This window comes from Oryctolagus cuniculus, chromosome 1 (genome assembly GCF_964237555.1).
Source record: "Oryctolagus cuniculus chromosome 1, mOryCun1.1, whole genome shotgun sequence".
NCBI classification, from domain to species: domain Eukaryota; kingdom Metazoa; phylum Chordata; class Mammalia; order Lagomorpha; family Leporidae; genus Oryctolagus; species Oryctolagus cuniculus.
This window is the reverse complement of record NC_091432.1, coordinates 17,122,668-17,144,079: the sequence shown is the minus strand read 5'-3', so window position 1 is coordinate 17,144,079 and position 21,412 is coordinate 17,122,668. Positions and strand designations below refer to the sequence as shown.

General features: G+C 40.4%; 1 protein-coding gene and 1 pseudogene across 1 annotated transcript; both read left to right on the top strand.

Annotated features, from left to right (window-relative positions):
• The first annotated feature begins 230 nt into the window (after window positions 1-230).
• On the top strand, window positions 231-1,301 carry LOC100354842 (olfactory receptor 4A15-like). The gene has a single exon (XM_008272654.3). The coding sequence runs from the start codon at window positions 240-242 to the stop codon at window positions 1,191-1,193; it is 954 nt and encodes a 317-aa protein (XP_008270876.3). The 5' UTR covers window positions 231-239; the 3' UTR covers window positions 1,194-1,301.
• An 18,089-nt stretch (window positions 1,302-19,390) lies between these two features.
• On the top strand, window positions 19,391-20,765 carry LOC127486531 (olfactory receptor 4A5-like; annotated as a pseudogene).
• Window positions 20,766-21,412: the final 647 nt, after the last annotated feature.

Here is a 21,412-nt window from a genome sequence, read left to right as displayed (position 1 = left end):
ATCAAAGTCTCATCACTTTGATAGAAATAAGAAATCTGTGAAAATGAATAGAGTAGTTATGGGAGGAGACTCTAAGCCCTAATATTCTAAAGAGCTACTCTCTGTGAAACTCCAGAGCGGAAATGTTACTGAGTAAGGCACTACATTTTTGACATAGAGCTTGTGATCCTCCCAGGCTTAATATTGTTGTCTTTGTTTGCAGGCTTTGATACCCGAGCTCAGCACCTTCAGAACAATACATGGAAAATAGGAACAATGTGACTGAATTTATCCTTCTGGGGCTCACACAGAACCCAGAGGGGCAGAAAGTTCTATTTGTTATGTTTCTACTCATCTATGTTGTGACAGTTATGGGAAATCTTCTCATCGTGGTGACAATTATGTTCAGCCAGTCCCTGGGATCCCCCATGTACCTGTTCCTGGCTAATTTATCCTTTATGGATACTGTCTACTCTACAGCCATTGCTCCCAAAATGATTGTAGACTTGTTCCATGAGAAGAAGACCATTTCCTTCCAGGCATGTATGACCCAAGTTTTTCTAGAACATTTATTTGCAGCTGCTGAAGTCATTCTTTTGGTGGAGATGGCCTATGACAGATACGTGGCCATCTGCAGACCTCTTCACTACCTGACCATCATGAAGCGGCGTGCGTGTGTTCTCATGCTGCTGGTGGCCTGGACTGTAGGATTCTTCCACTCATTGGTTCAACTTCTCTTTGTTTATCAGCTTCCTTACTGTGGCCCCAATGTCATTGATAACTTCATATGTGATATGTATCCCTTGTTGAAACTTGCTTGCACTGATACCTACCTCATTGGACTTTGTATGATAGCTAATGGAGGCGCAATTTGCTCTGTCACCTTTTTCATTCTCTTAGTTTCCTATGGGGTCATATTACACTCCCTTAAATCTCATGGATTGGAAGGAAAACACAAAGCTCTCTACACTTGTGCATCCCACATCACTGTGGTTATTTTATTTTTTGTCCCATGTATCTTTCTCTATGCTAGGCCCAGTTTGAACTTTCCCATTGATAAATACGTAACTGTGGTTTTAACTTTCATAACTCCCATGTTGAACCCTTTCATCTATACTCTGAGGAATGCAGAAATGAAAAATGCTATGAGGAAACTTTGGAGTAAAAAAGTAACCACAGTTGGAAGCAGGCTGTATTTCACTCATGGAACATGATATTCAGTCTAGCACAGAAACAAAAAAGACTCACTGTCCATGACTACAGCTTATTAGCATTCCCTTTGGTTACATAGTCTAATATTCTGAAGGAGCCATATAAATTAATGTATTCCTACATGGGATATGTTATTTCCTTTAGAGCCTAAGAGAACTGCATGGGATCAATACTTTCTATGTGCAATTTGAGTGTGAAAAATCTTTGGTGAAAAAAGCTTTTGGTTTATTTTCAAAAAGTTCATAAGTTTCTTTCTTTATTAAATTTTAATTTATTTTTAATTGACAAATAATCCCTTTAAATCCTTAAGTGGTTTAATTTGATGTTTTGATCCATGTATATATTATAGTAAAAATCAAATAAGCTGATTAATTTATTCATAACCCAAGTGATTAACCTTTCTTTCAAAAAGTTTTATATCATTTATTTGAAAGGCAGAGTGAAAGAGAGAGAGAGAGGGAGGTAGAGGCAGATAGAACAAGAGATTTTTCCATCTGCCGGTTCATTTCTCAATGATTTGGCCAGGTTGAAGTCAGATTCTGGAACTCCATCTTAGTCACATATGTGGGTTGCAAGGACTTAAATACTGGGCCATCTTCCTGCATTTTCCCAAGTGCGTTAGCAGGGAGCTGAATTGGAAGGAGAACACATGCAGCTCCACCTGATGCTTGATATGGGGTGCTGGTATTGCAAGTTTTGGCTTTGTCTTTTGTGCCATATTAGCCCCAAATTTTTCATCATCTTTTTATTGGTAAGGATGTGCAATATCTATTTCTGTTTTGAGCCATGGTACTCACCTTGCATATGAAAAAAATATAACCTAATAGAAATAGTCCTAGAAATTTATATCTTAAATTTTAAATTTTAAAAGGTAATCTTCGGGTAAACTATATGTTCCGTTCTCCATTAAGATTCATTGTCAATTAACTTTGTACACAGAAAACCAAACCTGTACTAAGTAAAGATTTCAATAATTTTCACATACACTCACAAACACACACAAAACTGTTTGAGAACAAGGTTTTGTTTTTTTTTTTTTTTGTTTTGTTTTGTTTTGTTTTTGTTTTTGTTTTTGTTTTTGTTTTTTTTTGACAGGCAGAGTGGACAGAAAGAAAGGTCTTCCTTTTTCCGTTGGTTCACTCCCCAATGGCCGCCGCAGTCAGTGCGCTGCGGCCAGTGCACCGTGCTGATCAGAAGCCAGGAGCCAGGTGCTTCCTCCTGGTATCCCATGCAAGTGCAGGGCCCAAGCATGTGGGCCATCCTCCACTGCACTCCCGGGCCAAAGCAGAGAGCTGGACTGGAAGAGGAGTAACCAGGACAGAATCCGGCACCCCAATCAGTACTAGAATCTGGGTGGCGGGGCTTCAGGCAGAGGATTAGCCTATTGAGCTGTGGCACTGGCCTGAGAACAAGTTTTAAAGTCAACTCTCATAGTACAACTCATTAAGGGCAGAGGTACTACATGGAGAGTTAGTGCACAGTGACTCCTGTTGTTAATTTAACAAACAACATTCTTATGTATGATGTCAGTGATCACCTGAGGCTCTTGACTTGAGCTGCCTAGGATATGGGAAATTTAGAACCCACCAACTTTATCTGTATGTAGACAAGGGCAAAAGGAAAGTGGAAATTCTCTCCTCCCTTTAGAGATAAATACATCTTTCTTTGATAGCCAATTCTTCCCTTTGGTGTCTCACTCACAGAGATCCTTCATGTAGAACATTTTTTGCCAAGTGTCATGGCTTTTCATGCCTTAAATGACTCATGGGCTTTTCAGCCAGATCAGGAGGTGTTTAAGGGCTGACTCTATGTTATGTAAATAGTTCAACAAATAGTATGAAACACACACACACACAGACACACACACACAAGAGGCTGTTTCTTGACAATAATGAAGACAAGGATAGCTCAAGTCATCCCATTTCAAAGTGTGAATTTCACTTCTACAGATTTCCTTTTCGGTACTCCAATAGTTCTCACAGACAAGGGAGAAGATATGGTATTTGTCCCTTTGGGGCTTTTTTCACTAAGTATGATGTTTTCCAGATTTATCTATTATGTAGCAAATGAGTGGATTTCATTTTTTACCACTGTGTAGTATTCCATAATGTACATATCCCATAATTTCTTTATCAACTCTAAAGTTGATGGGCCTTTACGTTGATTCTGTTAGGTAGTATATGAAGTATATAAAGTCTCTCAGAATGGTGCAGCTTCTTCTTGTTAGGCAGGAAGTCAGTTATGAGCTTATGTGTGTGTGACATAAAGGCCTAAAGAGAAGACATCTATGTCTAGCATATGCATGTGCTGACAATGTTTCAGGGGCAGCCCGGTATGTACATTCTGCCCTGCCCCATTCAACCTGATAACCTGCCAGGTAGAGATCCCCACCCCTTCTGCCTGACAAATCTTCCACAACCTCCCAGATGCAGCCCAGTATCTGCATTTCAAACACCTTGCACCGGATCCCCATTCTCTAGGGGGTCCTGCTCACCCTTCCTCTGAACCCAGGATGGCCCCAGCTAGGCTTCCTCCTGTCTGATACCTTCAAGGGAAAACTCAGATAGGAGCTTCTTAATATTTACAGCCATAAAATCCTTTGTTTCAGGAGGAGATGTGTGAAGACAAAGACCCATCTCATTAAAAAACCCTGGCCTCAACCGGGCTGCGTGCTCAGCCCTCTGCCTCTCTGCTGAGCCGCCTGCCTGCCTGGCCAGGTGTAATCTCTGCACTCAACCATGTAACCTCACTGCTTCCTCCCCCCCCCGGCCCCCCAGTCCGAGCAACTGCACTCTTTCCCAGGTCCTGCCTGGAGAGGTGCAGATCCGTTCTTACGGATGTCCCTTCCCTAATAAACTTTGCTACTTTTGCTTTCCACTACTCTGTCTCACGCCTGAATTCTTTCTTGCGCAAAGACAAGAACCCTGTATTTCTCCGGTAACAATTCCATGTCTTAGCTAATGTGAAATGAACTACCATAAAAACGGGAATGTGGACAACTTTCATATTTACTGATTTCATTACCCTTGTGTAAATTCCCAAGAGTGGTAAGGCTGGTTCATATTGTAAGTCTTTATCCAGATTTCAGAGTTATCTCCAAACTATCTTCCATGATTGTGGGGAGCAACCCAGACTAGACTAAGTTACTGGAATTAAGACTTATTCTATGCATCTGCTCTCCCACAATATGGCGCTGAGAAGGGAGAAGCAGCTTCTACACAGCTGCCTCCAGTTCAACCAATAAACTGTAGGACCTGCTCCTGATTGGAGGAGAGCAGCGTACCCGGCGTGTGGGTAGCAGAATTGGGATTGGTGGAAGAGGACTATAAAGGAGGAGAGAGACAACATGCATGAGGAACATCTAAAGGGAACATCTATCTGAAGGAACACCTGTGCAGCCCCCGAGAGAGTCGGCCAGCGGTGTGCCGCTCCCCCGTGGAAGTGGGTAAAGTGGCTAGGGGGAACCGCCCTTCCACGGAGGTGGAAGGGTCGGTAGCCAACCCGGGAAGAACCAGCAGCAAACCCGGGGAGGGCCGAGCAGACGAAAGAACAATGCAGGGTCCTGTGTCGTTCATCCACGAAGACGGGGAGCGACATAATGGTGCCGTGACTCGGATAGGAAACTTAGGAGGGAAGAAACGGGAAGAAGTGGAAAATACCGGAGAGAGAGACTAGCAAAGAGCCTAGGGAAAAGCCGGACGGAAAAGGTGCCGGAAGAAGCTATTGAAAGCCTAGGCATAGACTCGGATACGGACTGTGGGAAAGAAGTTAGGATTGAAAGTGAAACCTAGAAGAAACTTAGACTTGGATACGGACTGTGGGGAGAAGCCAGGAGAAGTGAGAGGGGAATATTGTTGGAAGAAAAGTTAGGAAACATACCGGGTAGAGAAAAATATGTTAGGGAGGATGAAGCTGCGAGTGCAGGCTGAAGTGGAAACGTAAGCTATCTTGGAATTCTTCAAGTCAGCCCGGGGAGCAAAAGGCGAAAATCTGGAACCAGAGGCAGAGACGTGGGCCGCCAGGTTGGAATTCGCCAGGTTAGTTCAGGGAACTTAGATTGAATACCAGTGGCGGAAACGTGAGCTGGGGCTGTGTGACTCGCAGAAGCCGCCACGTGCAGAGAGAGCACGGGGCGTGAATAGATAGGGAACATGGGGCTAGTGCGAGGCCATGGTGCAGGCGCGAAGGGGTGCGGAGACCGCGGAGTGTGCGTGCGAAGCCGGGAAGCCGCGCAGATGAGAGAAGCGCGGGCTGAAGCGGCTCAGAGCCGGGAAGCCGCCGAGAAGCAGCCTCGGGGCGGGCACCGGGAAGCCGCAGGGATAAGAGAAACAGAAGTTTAGAAGTAAAATGAGAGAAATAGGAATGCTGGCGGATAGAAGTAAAATAGGAGAGATAGGAATGCCCGGAGGTAGAGAAATAGAGAAAAATAAGGCCTCCCCTCAACATGGCAATGAGAGAGCTTGGATTCGGTCTGCCTGATTAGGGAGGTGGTGAGCACCTGCGGGCGGCTAGCAGCTTATGCGCCGCAGGTAACTGAAGACAGGCACGAATTAACATCAATAAGTCTCCCCACAATACCGCAATGAGAAGGCTTGGATTCGGTCTGCCTGATTAGTAAGGCGATAAGCACCAGCTCGACCAGAGTATGAGCTGCAGGTCACCGAAGATAGGCACGAATAAACACCAATAAGTCTCCCCACAATACGGCAATGAGAAGGCTGGGATTCGGTTTGCCTGATTGTTAGGGCTTGTAAGCACCTGCAGGCAGTTCTAGCAGAGCAGAGCATGCGCTGCAGGGCACCGAACACAGGCACGCATCAGCGCCTAAAAACCTCCTCACAACATGGCGAAGAGAGGACCCAGATTCAGTTTGCCTGACTGATAGGGCTTGTAAGCACCTGTGGGCAACTCCAGCAAGCAGAGCAGAGTGTGTGCCGCGGGGCACCGAAGACAGGCACGTATCAATGCCAAAAAATAAAAAGAAAGGGGGATCTGTGGGGAGCAACCCGGACTAGACTAAGTTACTGGAATTAAGACTTATTCTATGCATCTGCTCTCCCACAATATGGCGCTGAGAAGGGAGAAGCAGCTTCTACACAGCTGCCTCCAGTTCAACCAATAAACTGTAGGACCTGCTCCTGATTGGAGGAGAGCAGCGTACTCGGCGTGTGGGTAGCAGAATTGGGATTGGTGGAAGAGGACTATAAAGGAGGAGAGAGACAACATGCATGAGGAACATCTAAAGGGAACATCTATCTGAAGGAACACCTGTGCAGCCCCCGAGAGAGCTGGCCGGCAGTGTGCCGCTCCCCCGCGGAAGTGGGGAAAGTGGCTAGGGGGAACCGCCCTTCCACGGAGGTGGAAGGGTCGGTAGCCAACCCGGGAAGAACCAGCAGCAAACCCGGGGAGGGCCGAGCAGACGAAAGAACAATGCAGGGTCCTGTGTCGTTCATCCACGAAGACGGGGAGCGACACATGGTGGTTTTATCAGTTGCATTTCCACTAGCAGTGCATTAAGGTAACTTTTTCCACACATCCTTGACAGCATCTGTTGTTGGTAGATTTCTGTATGTAACACATTCTAACCTGGGTGAGGTGAAACCTCATTGTGGTTTTGATTTGCATTTCCCTAACAGCTGGTGATCCTGAGCATTTTTTCTTGTGTCTGTTGGCCCTTTGAATTTCCTCTTTTGAAAAATGTCTGTTTAAGTCCTTTGCCAATCTCTTAACTTGGTTATTTGTTTTGTTGTTGTGGAGTACTTGATCTCTTTGTAGGTTCTGTTTATTAATCTTTTATCAGTTGCATTGTTTACAAATAATTTCTCCCATTCTGTGAATTGCCTCTTCACTTTCCTGAGTGTTTCTTTTGAAGTACAGAAACTTCTCAATTTGATGTAATCACATTTGTTAATGTTGGCTTTGAGTACCTGTGCCTCTGGGGTCTTTTTGAAGAAAGCTTTGCTTGTGCCAGGGATTGCGGGGTATTCCCAATATTCTCTAATACTTTGAAGAAATCAGGTCATAGATTTAGATCTTTAATCCATTTTTCAGTGGATTTTTGTGTAAGGTATAAAGTAGAGGTCTTGCTTCATACTTCTGCATGTGGAAATCCAGTTTTTACAGCAAAAATTGTTGAAGAGACTTTGCTTGCTCCAGGGATTGGTTTTAACTCCTTGGTCAAATACAAGTTGGTTGTAGATGATTTGACTGATTTCTGGTGTTTCCATTCAGTTCCATTGGTCTATTCATCGGTTGTTTTACCAATATCAGCTTTTTTATTGTAAATGCCTTGCATTATGACTAGAAATCTCTAGTTTTGTTTTTGTTGTATAAGATTGTTTCAGCTATTTGAGGTCTCCTGTGTTTCTGCTTAAGTTTTTCTGGATCTAAGAAGAATGTCTGGTATTTTTTGATATCACAATATATCTGCAAATTATTTCAGAAGAATGGCCATTTTGATGATATTGGTACTTCCAACCCATGAACATGGAAGAGTTTTCCATTTTTTTGTATCTTCTTGTATTTCTTTCCTTAAATTTTTGTAATTTTCCTTATACAGATCGTTGACATCCTTGGTTAAATTTATTCTGCAGTACTTGAGTTTTTTTGTAGCTATTGTTAATGGGATGATCTTAGAAGTTCATTCTCAGACATGGCATTGTCTGTTTATACAAAGACTGTTGACTTTTTTGTGTTGACTTTATATCCTGCTACTTTCACAAAATTTTCCTATGAGTTCTGATAGTCTCTTGGGGGAGTTTTTTGGATCCCTTGTATTTAGAATCATGTCATCTGCAAATCAGGATAGTGCAACTTCCTCCATCCCCATTCCAATCCCTTGATTTCTTTTTCTTGCCTGATGTTTCTGGCTAAAACTTCCAAGAAATGGAGAGGAAGGGCATCCTTGTCTGCTACCGATTCTCAGTGAGAATTCTTCCAAGTTTTTCCCATTCACTAGGATGCTAGCCGTGGATTTGTCATAAATTGCCTTGATTATGTTGAGGACTGTTCCTTCAGTTCTCCAATTTGCTTAGAGTTTTCATCATGGATGGTGTTGTATTTTATCAAAAGCTTTCTCTGCATCTACTGAGATAATCATATGGTTATTTTTCTTAAGTTTGTTAATGTACTGTTTCACATTGATTGATTTGTGGATGTTGAACTATCCCTACATACCAGGGATACATCCCATTTGGTCTGGGTGGATGATCTTTCTGATGTGTTGTTGGATTCTATTGTCCAGGATCTTATTGAGGATTTTTATGGCTATGTTCATCAGGGAAATTGGTCTGTAATTCTCTTTCTCTGCTGCATCTTTTTCAGGTTTAGGAATTAAGGTGATGCTGGTTTCGTGGAAAGAATTTGGGAGGATTCCCTCTCGTTCGATTGTTCTGAATAGCTTGAGAAGAATTGGAGTTAGTTCTTCTTTACATGTCTGGTAGAATTCAGGAGTGATTTCATCCGTTCCTGGGCTTTTCTTTGTTGGGAGAGCCTTTATTGCTGATTCAATCTCTGTCTTGGTTATGGGTCTGTTTAGGTTTCCTATGTCTCCAGGGTTCAGTTGAGGTAGGTTGTATGTGTCCAGGAATCTATCCATTTCTACTAGATTTCCCAGTTTGTTGGCATACAACTCTTTGTAGTAATTTCTGATGACTTTTTATTTCTCTGGTGTCTGTTGTTACATTCCCTATTTCTTCTCTAATTTTATTGATTTTGGCCTTCTCTCTCCTTTTTATGATTTGTTGTGCCAACTTTGTGTCATTTTTGTTTATTTTTTCAAATAACCATCTCTTCATTTTGTTGATCTTTTGTATTTTTTTGGATTCAATTTTGTTGATATCTTCTCTAATTTTAATTTTTTCTTTTCTCCTACTAATTTTGGGTTTGATTTCTGTAGTTTTCTAGATCCTTGGTATGCATTGAAAGCTCATTTATTTGGTGCCTTTTCAATTTCTTGATGTGGGCAGCTATTGTTATAAATTTCCTCTTAACACTGCTTTTGCTGTATCTCACAAGTTTTGATATGTTGTCTTATTATCTCCTTCTGCTTCCAGAAAGTTTTTGATTTCTTCTACGACCAACTGTTCATTCAGGAGCATGTTGTTCAGTCTCCATTTGTTTGCATATGCTCTAGAGATTCCTGAGTTGCTGATTTCCAGCTTCATTGCATTGTAGTCTGTAAAGATTCATGGTATGATTTCGATTTTTTTGTATTTGCTGAGACTTGCTTTATGGTCTAATACAGGTCAGTCCTAGGGAACGTTCCATGCACTGCTGAGAATAAATCACAGTGATTTTGAAATCTGTTCCCGGTTCACTTTAAGAGTGCATATTTTGCTTCTCTGAATTTAGTGTTCCTTCATGTCAATGGATGGCGTTTCTGAGTGTTGTGCAAATTTGAAATACATTTATGAATGCTTTTAAGTGCCAGTTCTTATAATCAGTGTGCCCAAAATTCTCTAGATTATTACTGATTTGTCCATTCCTCTTGTTGGTTAAACCTATTTTAAGAGAATCTGATAATGTTAGGTTTGATTACATAAAAATTTATGTAATATTATCCTGCTTGAACTCTTGGCATTATAAATAATTTATCTCTGGAAACATTTGTTTTCTTAAGGTCTCCTTAGTGCTTCCTGATATTAGTATAGAAAGTGTATTCATTTGGTCAGTGTTTATGATTTTCCAAGATAGTTTCATGTTCTACATTATCAACAAAATATTTCTCTCCTAAGGCTTTTACCATTGAGCTCCTCATTTTTTTTTTTTTGACAGGCAGAGTTAGACAGTGAGAGGGAGAGAGACAGGGATAAACGTCTTCCTTTTTCCGTTGGTTCACCCCCCTAATGGCCACCACGGCTGGTGCTCTGGGCCAATCTGAAGCCAGGAGCCAGGTGCTTCCTCCTATTCTCTCATGCAAGTGCAGGGCCTAAGCATGTGGGCCATCCTCCACTGCCTTCCTGGGCCACAGCAGAGAGCTGGACTGGAAGAGGAGCAACCAGGACAGAATCCGGTACCCCAACTGAGACTAGAACCTGGGTACTGGTGCCGCAGGTGGAGGATTAGCCAAGTGAGCTGTGGCCTGAGCTCTACTTTTGAAAAAGCAAAAAGATGCTTAGTTTTTTGTTTTTAAATTATGCATATGGATTTAAATTCACTACATTCCTCTTTGTTTTATGCTTATTAATGTGTATAGTTGTTATTCAGGTTGATTGACACCCAAAATTCCCCTTAACATTAGCCTTCATTACTCCCAGTGTGTCCTGTTTCCATCACAGAGCTTGCCCTTTCTTCCTGAAGATCATTTTTAAAATTTCTATCTGGTGCAATTTGTTGGGTCACAAAGTTTTCCAAGATTTTTTTTCCATTTTGTAAGAAAAATATCTGCATTTTGCCTTCATTTATAAATTTTACAGTTGATATTTGATTCTGTGTTGATATTCATTCTCATTTAGCACTGTGGAGGTCTTATTCCCTTATCTTATGTGTGTCACGACTACTTTAAGAAATGATTTAAGCTTTTTTATTTTCCTAAATGCAATATGCTCATAAAACTTCCTTTTTTTGGTTTTACTATGCTGCCTCAAATCTGTTTAACTAATTTATAGCTTAATGTTTTTCAACTGTTTCAGAAACGTTACACCTATATCTGTTCAATCATTTTGGCTATCCTATTCTCGTCTCATGTCTTTTTAAAACTATAATTAAATTTCACTTCAACAAGTTTCCCCTTTGGTGCTCAGTTAGTTGACGCTGATCAGGGAGAACATATGATATTTGTCCCCTTAGGACTGGCTTAATTCACTCAGCATGATGTTTTCCAAATTCCTCCATCTTGTTGCAAATGACCGGGTTTCGTTGTTTTTGACTGCTGTATAGTATTCTATAGAGTACACGTCCCATAATTTCTTTATCCAGTCTACTCTTGATGGGCATGTGGGTTGGTTCCAGGTCTTAGCTATTGTGAATTGAGCTGCAATAAACATTAATGTGCAGACAGTTTGTTTGTTTGCCAATTTCATTTCCTTTGGGTAAATTCCAAGGAGTGGGATGGCTGGGTTGAATGGTAGGGTTATCTTCAGGTTTCTGAGGAATCTCCAGACTGACTTCCATAGTGGCTTAACCAGTTTGCATTCCCGCCAACAGTGGGTTAGTGTCCCTTTTTCCCCACATCCTCTCCAGCATCTGTTGTTGGTAGATTTCTGAATGTGAGCCATTCTAACTGGGGTGAGGTGGAACCTCATTGTGGTTTTGATTTGCATTTCCCTGATTGCTAGTGATCTGGAACATTTTTTCATGTGTATGTTGGCCATTTGGATTTCCTCTTTTGAAAAATGTCTATTGAGGTCCTTGGCCCATCTCCTAAGTGAGTTGTTTCTTTTGATGTTGTGGAGTTTCTTGATTTCTTTGTAGATTCTGGTTATCAACCCTTTATCAGTTGCATAGTTTGCAAATATATTTTCCCATTCTGTTGGTTGCCTCTTCACTTTCCTGACTGTTTCTTTTGCAGTACAGAAACTTCTCAATTTGATGCAATCCCAAATACTAATTTTGGCTTTGACTGCCTGTGCTTCTGGGGTGTTTTCCAAGAAGTCGTTGCCAGTACCTATATCTTGCAGGGTTTTTCCAATGCTCTCTAATAATTTGATGGTGTCAGGTTATAGATTTAAATCTTTAATCCATGTTGAGTGAATTTTTTGTGCAAGGTGAAAGGTAGGGGTCTTGCTTCATGATTCTGCACGTGGAAATCCAATTTTCACAGCACCATTTATTGAATAGACTGTCCTTACTCCAGGGATTGGTTTTGGATCCTTGATCATATATGAGTTGGCTGTAGATGTTTGGAGTGATTTCTGGTGTTTCAATTCTGTTCCATTGGTCTATCCATCTGTTTCTGTACCAGTACCATGCTGTTTTGATTACAACTGCCCTGTAGTATTCCTGAAATCTGGTATTGTGATGCCTCCAGGTTTGTTTTTGTTGTACAAGATTGCTTTAGCTATTCGAGGTTTCCTGTGTCTCCATATGAATTTCAGCATCCTTTTTTCCAGATCTGAGAAGAAGGTCTTCGGGATCTTGATTGGGATTGCATTGAATCTATAAATTGCTTTTGGGAGAATGGACATTTTGATGATATTGATTCTTCCAATCCATGAGCATGGAAGATTTTTCCATTTCTTGGTATCCTCTTCTATTTCTTTCTTTAAGATTTTGTAATTTTCATCGTAGAGATCCTTAACGTCCTTGGTTAAATTTATTCCAAGGTATTTGATTGTTTTTGTATCTATTGTGAATGGGATTGATCTTAGAATTTCTTCCTCAGCCATGGCATTGTCTGTGTATACAAAGGCTGTTGATTTTTGTGCATTGATTTTATACCCTGCTACTTTGCCAAACTCTTCTATGAGTTCCAATAGTATCTTAGTAGAGTTCCTTGGGTCCCCTAAATAAAGAATCATATCATCTGCAAAGAGGGATACTTTGAGTTCTTCCTTCCCAATTTGTATCCCTTTAATTTCTTTTTCTTGCCTAATATCTCTGGCTAGAAATTCCAGAACTATATTGAATAGCAGTGGTGAGAGTGGGCATCCCTGTCTGGTACCAGATCTCAGTGGAAATGCTTCCAGCTTTTCCCCACTCAATAGGATGTTGGCTGTGGGTTTTTCATAGATTGCTTTGATTGTATTGAGGAATGTTCCTTCCAAACCCAGTTTGCTTAGAGTTTTCATCATGAAAGTGTGTTGTATTTTATCAAATGCTTTCTCTGCGTTTGTTGAGATAATCATATGGTTTTTCTTCTGCAGTATGTTAATGTGGTGTATCACATTGATTGTTTTGCACACATTAAACCATCCCTGCATACCAGGGATAAATCCTACTTGGTCTGGGTGGATGATCTTTCTGATGTGTTGTTGCATTCTATTGGCAAGAATTTTATTGAGGATTTTTGCATCTATGTTCATCAGGGATATTGGTCTGTAATTCTCTTTCAATGCTTAGTAATTAAGGTGATGCTGGCTTCATAGAAAGAATTTGGGAGGACTCCCTCTTTTTCGATTGTTTTGAATAGTTTGAGAAGAATTGGAGTCAGTTCTTCTTTAAATGTCTGGTAGAATTCAGCAGTGAATCCATCTGGTCCTGGCTTTTCTTTGTTGGGTGGGCCTTTATTACTGTTTCAATTTCTGTCTCAATTATGGGTCTGTTTAGGTTTTCTATGTCTTCCTGGTTCAATTTAGGTAGGTTCATGTGTCCAGGAATCTATCCATTTCTGACAGGTTTCCCTGTTTGCTGGCATACAAGTCCTTGTAGCATTTTCTGATGATTCTTTTTATTTCTGTGGTGTCTGTCGTTAAGTTTCATTTTTCATCTCTGATTTTATTGATAACTGAGCACCAAAGGGGAAACTTGTTGAAGTGAAATGGACACTATTAGAAACAGTGACTTGATCATTTCTTGTCCTGACGGTTGATGTACAATGTAATACTTTAGTCATTTTAGTATTTTTTTTTTGTTCTAGTAACATTGGTTGAACTCTGTAATTAACACACAATTATACTTAGTTGTTTAAATTTTAACTGAAAAGTGATCCCTGTTAGGAATTTGGAAAACATTATGCTGAGTGAAATAAGCCAATCTCAAAGGGACAAATACCACTTGTTCTCCCTGATAGGTGACAACTAACTGAGCACCAAATAGGAAATCTGTTAAAGTGAAATGAACACTGAGAAATGGTGACTTGATCAGCCCTCACCCTGACTGTTGATGAGCAGCTTAATATGTTATCCCTCTTAGTATTCTTAGTATTTTTTGTTTGTTTGTTCTACTTAAGACTTTTGGTTGAATACAGTGATCAATACACAATTATTCTTAAGTGCTGAAACTCAACTGAAAAGTGGTCGCTGTTAAATATAAGAGTGGTAATAAGAGAGGGAAGAGATGTGCAATTTGGGACATGCTCAAGCTGACTTGCCTCAAACGGTAGAGTTAGAAACATACCAGGGGATTCCAATTCAATCCCATCGAGGTGGCATGTACCAATGCCATCTCACTAGTCCCAGTAATCAATTTCTGTTCACAATTGATCATAATGATAGGACTAAGAACCAAAGGGATCACATAAACAAGAATAGTGTCTGCAAATACTAGCTGATAGAATACAAAAGGGAGAGAACGATCCAACATGGGAAGTGAGATACACAGCAGACCCATAGAATGGCAGATGTCCTAAACAGCACCTGGCCTTAGAATCAGCCCTTAAGGCATGCGGATCCGGCTGAAAAGCCCATGAGAGTATTTCAGGCATGGAAAGCCAAGACACTCTGGCAAAAATAATACAAAACAAAACAAAACAAAAAAACAAAAAACAAAAAACAAAAAAACACAAACACAAACCTAAATGAAAGATCTCCGCGAGTGAGATCCCAGTGGAAAGAACGGGTCATCAAAGAAGGAGGTACCTTTCTCTGAAGGGAGGAGAGAACTTCCACTTTGACTATGGCCTTGTCTAAATATGATCAGAGTCGGTGAACTCAGGGGGCTTCCATAGCCTTGGCAGCTCATGACAAGAGCCTAGGGTGATTACTGATGCCATAAACAAGAGTGTCAATTTGTTAAGTCAACAACAGGAGTCACTGTGCACTTACTCCTCATGTAGGATCTTTGTCCTTAGTGTGCTGTACATTGAGATTTAATGCTCTAACTAGTACTCAAACAGTAGTTTTCACTTTATGTTTCTGTGTGGGAGCAAACTGTTGAAATCTTTACTTAATTTATCTAAGCTGATCTTCTGTATATAAAGAGAATCGAAAATGAATCTTGATGTGAATGGAAGGGGAGAGGGAGTAGGAAAGGGGACGGTTGCGGCTGGGAGGGATGTTATATGGGGGAAGCTTTTGTAATCCGTAAGCTGTACTTAGGAAATTTATATTCATTAAATAAAAGCTTTTAAAAAAAGATCCAAAATATGGCAACTGCAAAAAAAAAAAAAAAAGTATGATTAAATTAAATGTCTCTTAGGGACTGCTGCTGTGGTTTAGCAGGTAAAGCACTGTCTGAGGTTCTGCAACCCTTATGGGTGCTGGTTGGAGTCCTGGCTGCTTTACTTATGATGCAGCTCCCTGCTAATGGGCATGGGAAAGCAGTGGAAGATGGTCCAAATGCTTGGCCACTGCGCTCACATGCAACCCAATTCCTGGCTCCTGGCTTCGTGCTTGCCATTTAGGGAGTGAACCATAGAATGCACGATGCCTCTCTGTCTCTCCCCCTCTGGATCTGCATCTCTGCCTTTCAAATAAGTGAATAAATATTCTATAAATGTATCTTAGAAGTTTTCCACTGAGCCTTCATATTCTTTTTATAATATTTTCTGCATTTGGTTTATTGATCCCTGTTTGGTCTGCATTTTCCCTTCTAAGATTTCTGACAATTCACTAATTCTATATCCATCTGTTTCAAACCGGCTGTAAATTCCAACCATTGAGTTCTTAATTTCATTAGTATATATTTTGTAGTTGCTAATTAAGAAATTTTATTAATAATTCACATTGTGATATAATTACTGCTACACACTCAGCTTAATATTAAATGCTCATTCTTCATTGTCTGGATCATCTATATATATTTTCACTGCTCTTTCCTTTCAATGAGGCTTTTGTTATTTTTTTATCTGAATGCTAGATATAGTAAACAAAACTGTATGGACAATTTAAGACATTAATTTTCTTCTTCAAGAGAGAATTTCCTGTGTTTCTCGTTATCAAGTATCACTGGAGAAGTATGGAATTCCAACTAACCTTAGTGTAGTGAAGAAATTAGGTGATTCAAACTGAGTTTGAGTTATTATGAGGAGTGTTCTGTTTTAAACCTCACCTGCTTGAAGAAAAAAGCCCTTTATGGTCTCAAAATGAAAGCCTGGTTTTTAGAAAGGACATTTCATTTGTTTTTGGTAGACTTTGAATTTCATTTGTTGCTCCTCAGTAAAGCATCTACCAAGGGTTCCACTCAGCTTTCTCTCATGTCTTTAGAATTATTATGAATCTTTATAGAAATGATATTCCAAATGCTGAGTTTGGCTCTTTGGCTTTGGTTCAAAATATCCATTTCACTCATTTTTAGTTCCTTAATGGTTTCAAGCACATTTAATTTACCTTTTTTCTGGATTTTTTGAGAAGTATTACATATTTTGCACTTTTAGTGTATCAGAGAGTTTCTTAGAATCAAAGACATATTTTTGATTCTTTTACCAATTAAATCATAGAAGAGGCATGGTGCTTATATATGTTCTTTTATGTTAAAGGTAATGCATATCTCATTTGAGTTTCTGGATTTAATGTATTTGCTAGGTTGTTTGAAGATGTGAATGTTTAGCAGAATGCTAGCCAAGATGAGGATTTAAATACATTTATATATATACCCATATGTGTTGGATATTTATTTATATGTTTATGTCAGTACTGAAGTCTTTCCTGACACAGAAGATCCAGTATCTAACTGAACATATGATGAAATACAGATACTCATGGGAGTCAGTGGCAACCTACGATAAATAACACTGGAATCCCTTTGGCACTTTTTCATTGGTGGAAAAACAATTTCTTTCTTATAAGAAAGTTTTGAATTTATTTATGTTGGATTGATATCAAAGGATATATTAATAGAAGGAAGATTATTATGGTTCTATTGATACAGATCCAGGCCTTGATGAAAGGCCTCCACCCGAGGGTAACTACACAACTATGATTATTTCTCTTTTCAAGTTAGAAAAGCAGTGTCTGTAACTTCTTCCATTCCAAGGCTCTCTGCCTCTGAGTCTCAGGGATTCGTGGGTAGAGTGGCATTGTTCTTTGTGTGTGGTCTGTGTGGGTGAGGGAAACGTCCTCCTTCATTCTGACTTAAATATTATCTGCAAATGTTCTCCACTACCAAGTCTATGTGAATGGAGTCTTCTTACTCCTGGTCGAGATACATCCTGTCACAGGTAATGATATTTATATGTAAGAACATGGACATTTTAAACTTATGTCCAAAAGGGATTCAGGAATTATCATTCTACTAATCCTTTTATGTTGATTTGTGTCTATGTTTCTTACTAAATTGGCAAAGATCACTTATGATCTAGTACTCATGGTAAAACATTCACATGCACTAATGATAGATATCATTTTTTTGTGATTTTACCAAGTCCTCAGAAGCATTCTGGACACTTTACGTGCAATAACACAACAACCCTAGGAATTATATTCTTCTGGTTTACTCATTCCAGAGATGAGGAAATAGGCACAGGCAGGTTTATGAAGCTGTGCCAGGTCTATTGAAGCTGGGATTGCAACCCAGTTAGTGTTGCTCTGTATCCTCGTTATCCATCGCTGTGTTATATGCTTCCAAGGATGTCCTCATTAGAGAAAAACAAGAGAAGGTCACTGAAATTACCCCATCTCACTTACCACTGGGCTTCCTTTTTACATTAACTATGATCATGAGCTTGGAAATTGATATTTCTTTACACAAAAAATAGGAAAAATTAAAAATTATGTGAGCAGAATATAATAAGGCATAGCTACTGCAATGGGGCCATTGCTAGTTAGGATTCTGAGTTCATGTAGCTCAATTCCCTTATTTTTCAATGAGCAAACTGAGACAGGCTCATAAAAACATTTACAAAATTACTCAACTGTCTGCTTACATCACTTATCTTGGACTTTTCTCTTCAGTGTACTGTTTTGTGTAACCCGACCCTGAAATTCTGTGTGAATTCTCTCTGAACCTAAGAAACAATGCGATTTACTTTTTTATTTTATTTACTTTAAATTTATTAATTTTCTTAAAAGTCAGAGTTATATAACGAGAGAAGGAGAGACAGAGAGAGAGAGAGAAAGAGAGAGAAAAGTCTTCAATCTGCTAGTTCTCCCCTATTGGCAGCAAGAGCCAGAGCTGGGCTAATCTGAAACCAGGAGCCAGGAGCTTCTTCCAGGTCTTCCACATGGGTGGTGGACAAAGGACTTGGGCCATCTTCTATTGCTTTCCCAGGCTATAGCAGAGAGATGGATAGGAAGTCAAGCAGCCAGTTCTTGAACTGGCACCCCTATGGGATGCTGGCACAGCAGGTGGTGGCTTTACCTGCTATGCCACAGTGCTGGCCTCAGCATTGTGATTTATATAACTATGCCCCACTAATCCCTGCCTTTTTTCAGTGTATGTTATTTACTCTATCACTACCAAGCTTACCACAAGAGTTTTGAAAAAAAAAAAATACTAGCTTATATTTGGTGATAGTTAAGATTTTAATTCAGTTCAGTTAAAACTATTTGTTGTAAATCAGGATAGTGTATTAAATGTTTGAGCAATTGTGGTATCAGCAAAGATCGATAGACAGAATTATAGTTTCTTAAAAAGCTGACAGAGGGCTGGCATTGTAGTCTAGTGCCTACACTGGCGGTATCCCATATGAATGTCCTGGCTGCTCCTATTCTAATATGGCTCCCTGCTAATGTACCTGAGAAAGCAGTGAGAGAGAGCCTAAGTCCTTTGGCCCATGTACCCATGTGAGAGACTTGGAAGAAGATCCTGGCTCCTGGCTTTTGCTGGCCCAACTCGGGCCTCTGTGGCCATTTGGGGAATGAACCAGAGAGGGAACATTGCTCTATCTCTCTCTCCCTATCTCCCTCACTCTCTGTAACCCCAACTCTAAACAAATAAATAAATCATTTTAAAAAAGCTGACAGAGAATCACACCTGGTGATTGCTGCAGGTAGAAGGTGCTAAGCGATTTTGTAGTATTTTGATACTTTTAGAAGTTCAATTTATTGAATTTTAGTGAGAGACTTATAGAAGATAGATATGCGATAGGACAGATTATAATGTGAAGCTACTGGCCACAAATACTACCAACAAACAACACAGATTCAACTCATTTATTCATTTCTACATATTTTAAATTTATTTTCTAGTCAAAGGCTTAATGCCTCACTGAGCGAGTTCAACAAATAACAAGTAAGGAAAACAGATTCAGAAATGGAATCATTTACCTCCAACCCAAAATCATACCCCACCTGGGTTATAGAATTGTCAAGCAAAGACCACTTGGAGTCTCAAAGAGGAACAGACCAGATGCTTATTAAATGGATCTTGTGTGTAAACCAATGTAGAAGATATAATTAAGACCTGCTGCATGGCCTAATGTCCTCGCAATCCTGCCCACAATATTATTACAGGTCCTATTCTTCTGAGAATCTATTTTGGAAACAAGCATTTATAGAAGAATCAATGGGACATGGTAATAATGTCACAGAATTCATCCTTCTGGGCTTCACTCAGGATCCCACAGGACAAAAGGCACTGTTTGTCCTGTTTTTATTCATCTACATCGGACGATGGTGGGCAACCTGCTCATTGTGATGACCATTGTTTCCAGCCCTTCTCTGGGCTTCGCTGTGCGGGCCAGACGCACCAGTATAATGTAACCTGAAGGAGAGAGTGGGAATGAAAAGAGGGACAAGGGCGCAGAGAATGGAGCCAAGACAACAAGGGTGATCAAGGCTCATTTATTCCAGTGTCTCGGTGTTATTTATACATAACAAGCACAAAGAAGCACAAAAGATAACAACATACACAAGCAATTTATCCAGGCTCTGGTAACACAGATAATTTTAACTAAGTGTTCTTGATTAACATCCTCCTTCAGGATGGGATTATGTGACTTTCTTATCCCACGAACTCCACAACCCAGGACTGGCCTTGATTTGTCTAAAGATCGCCTACACTCCACAATGTACTTCTTCCTGGCTTATCTGTCACTCATGGATGCTGTCTATTCCACTGCTGTTTCTCCCAAGTTGATCATAGACCTACTTTGTGATAAGAAGTCGATATCCTTCCCGGCTTACATGGGCCAGCACTTTATAGAACACTTATTTGGTGGTGCTGAGGTCTTCCTGCTGGTGGTGATGGCCTATGACCACTATGTGGCCATCTGCAAGCCACTGCACTATCTGACCATCATGAACAGACGATGTTGCATCCTTCTGTTGGTGGTGGCCTGGGTTGGAGGGTTTACACATTCTGTGATTCAACTTGTGTTTGTGTACAGTCTCCCCTTCTGTGGCCCCAATGTCATTGACCACTTCATTTGTGACATGTACCCATTATTGGAACTTGCGTGCACTGACACCTACTTCATAGGCCTCACTGTGGCTGCCAATGGTGGAGCCATCTGTATGATTATCTTTAGTCTTCTCCTAATATCCTACGGCATCATCCTGAACTCTGTTAAAACTCACAGCCAGGAAGGAAGGCGCAAGGCCCTGTCCACTTGCAGCTCCCACATCACAGTGGTTGTCCTGTTTTTTTTTTTTTTCCCCTGTATTTTCATATATCTCGGACATATTTCCAACTTTCCCATTGATAAATCCATAAGTGTGGTTTTCACCATTGTGACTCCCATATTGAATCCTTTAATATATACCTTGAGGAATTTGGAAATGAAAAATGCTATGGCTAATCTCTGTTGTAAAATGTTAACTATTGGTAGAATAAGAACATGTGTCCCACACAGAACACAGTTGCTCTTAATTCTATAGCAACTAAGAGGTAGGAAATGCTAAAAATGTGTGATGTAATCAGTTCAGTGGGTGTTTTAGTGATGCTTCTTTGTACATTTTTTTTAAAATTTCATTTATTTATTTTCTGACAGGAAGAGTGGACAGTGAGAGAGAGAGAGAGACAGAGAGAAAGGTCTTCCTTTTCCATTGGTTCACCCCCCCCCCCCCCCAATGGCCACTGCCGCCGGGACGCTGTGGCCGGTGCACCGCGCTGATCTGAAACCAGGAGCCAGGAGCTTCTCCTGGTCTCCCATGCCGGTTCTGGGCCCAAGCACTTGGGCCATCCTCCACTCCACTCCCGGGCCACAGCAGAGAGCTGGACTGGAAGAGGAACAACCGGGACAGAATCCAGCGCCCTGACCGGGACTAGAACTTGGGGTGCCGGCGCCGCAGGTGGAGGATTAACGTACTGAGCCAGGGCGCTGGCCAGGGATGCTTCTTTGTATAGCAATTCTTCAAAGAAGTTGAATAAATTATCCTTTCATATGAGAATCAATGTCATAGATAAATTCTAGAGGACAAATAAAATGCACACAGTTGTTCCATTATAAGTTAAAAAAAAAACTGTAACTTATAACTTAATTTTTATTGGTGCATATTGAAATGGGATTTTTTTTATAAGTTTT

Excerpts from the sequence above, each read along its gene's own strand:
- LOC100354842 (XM_008272654.3), top strand. The coding sequence starts at position 240 with ATGGAAAATAGGAACAATGTGACTGAATTTATCCTTCTGGGGCTCACA.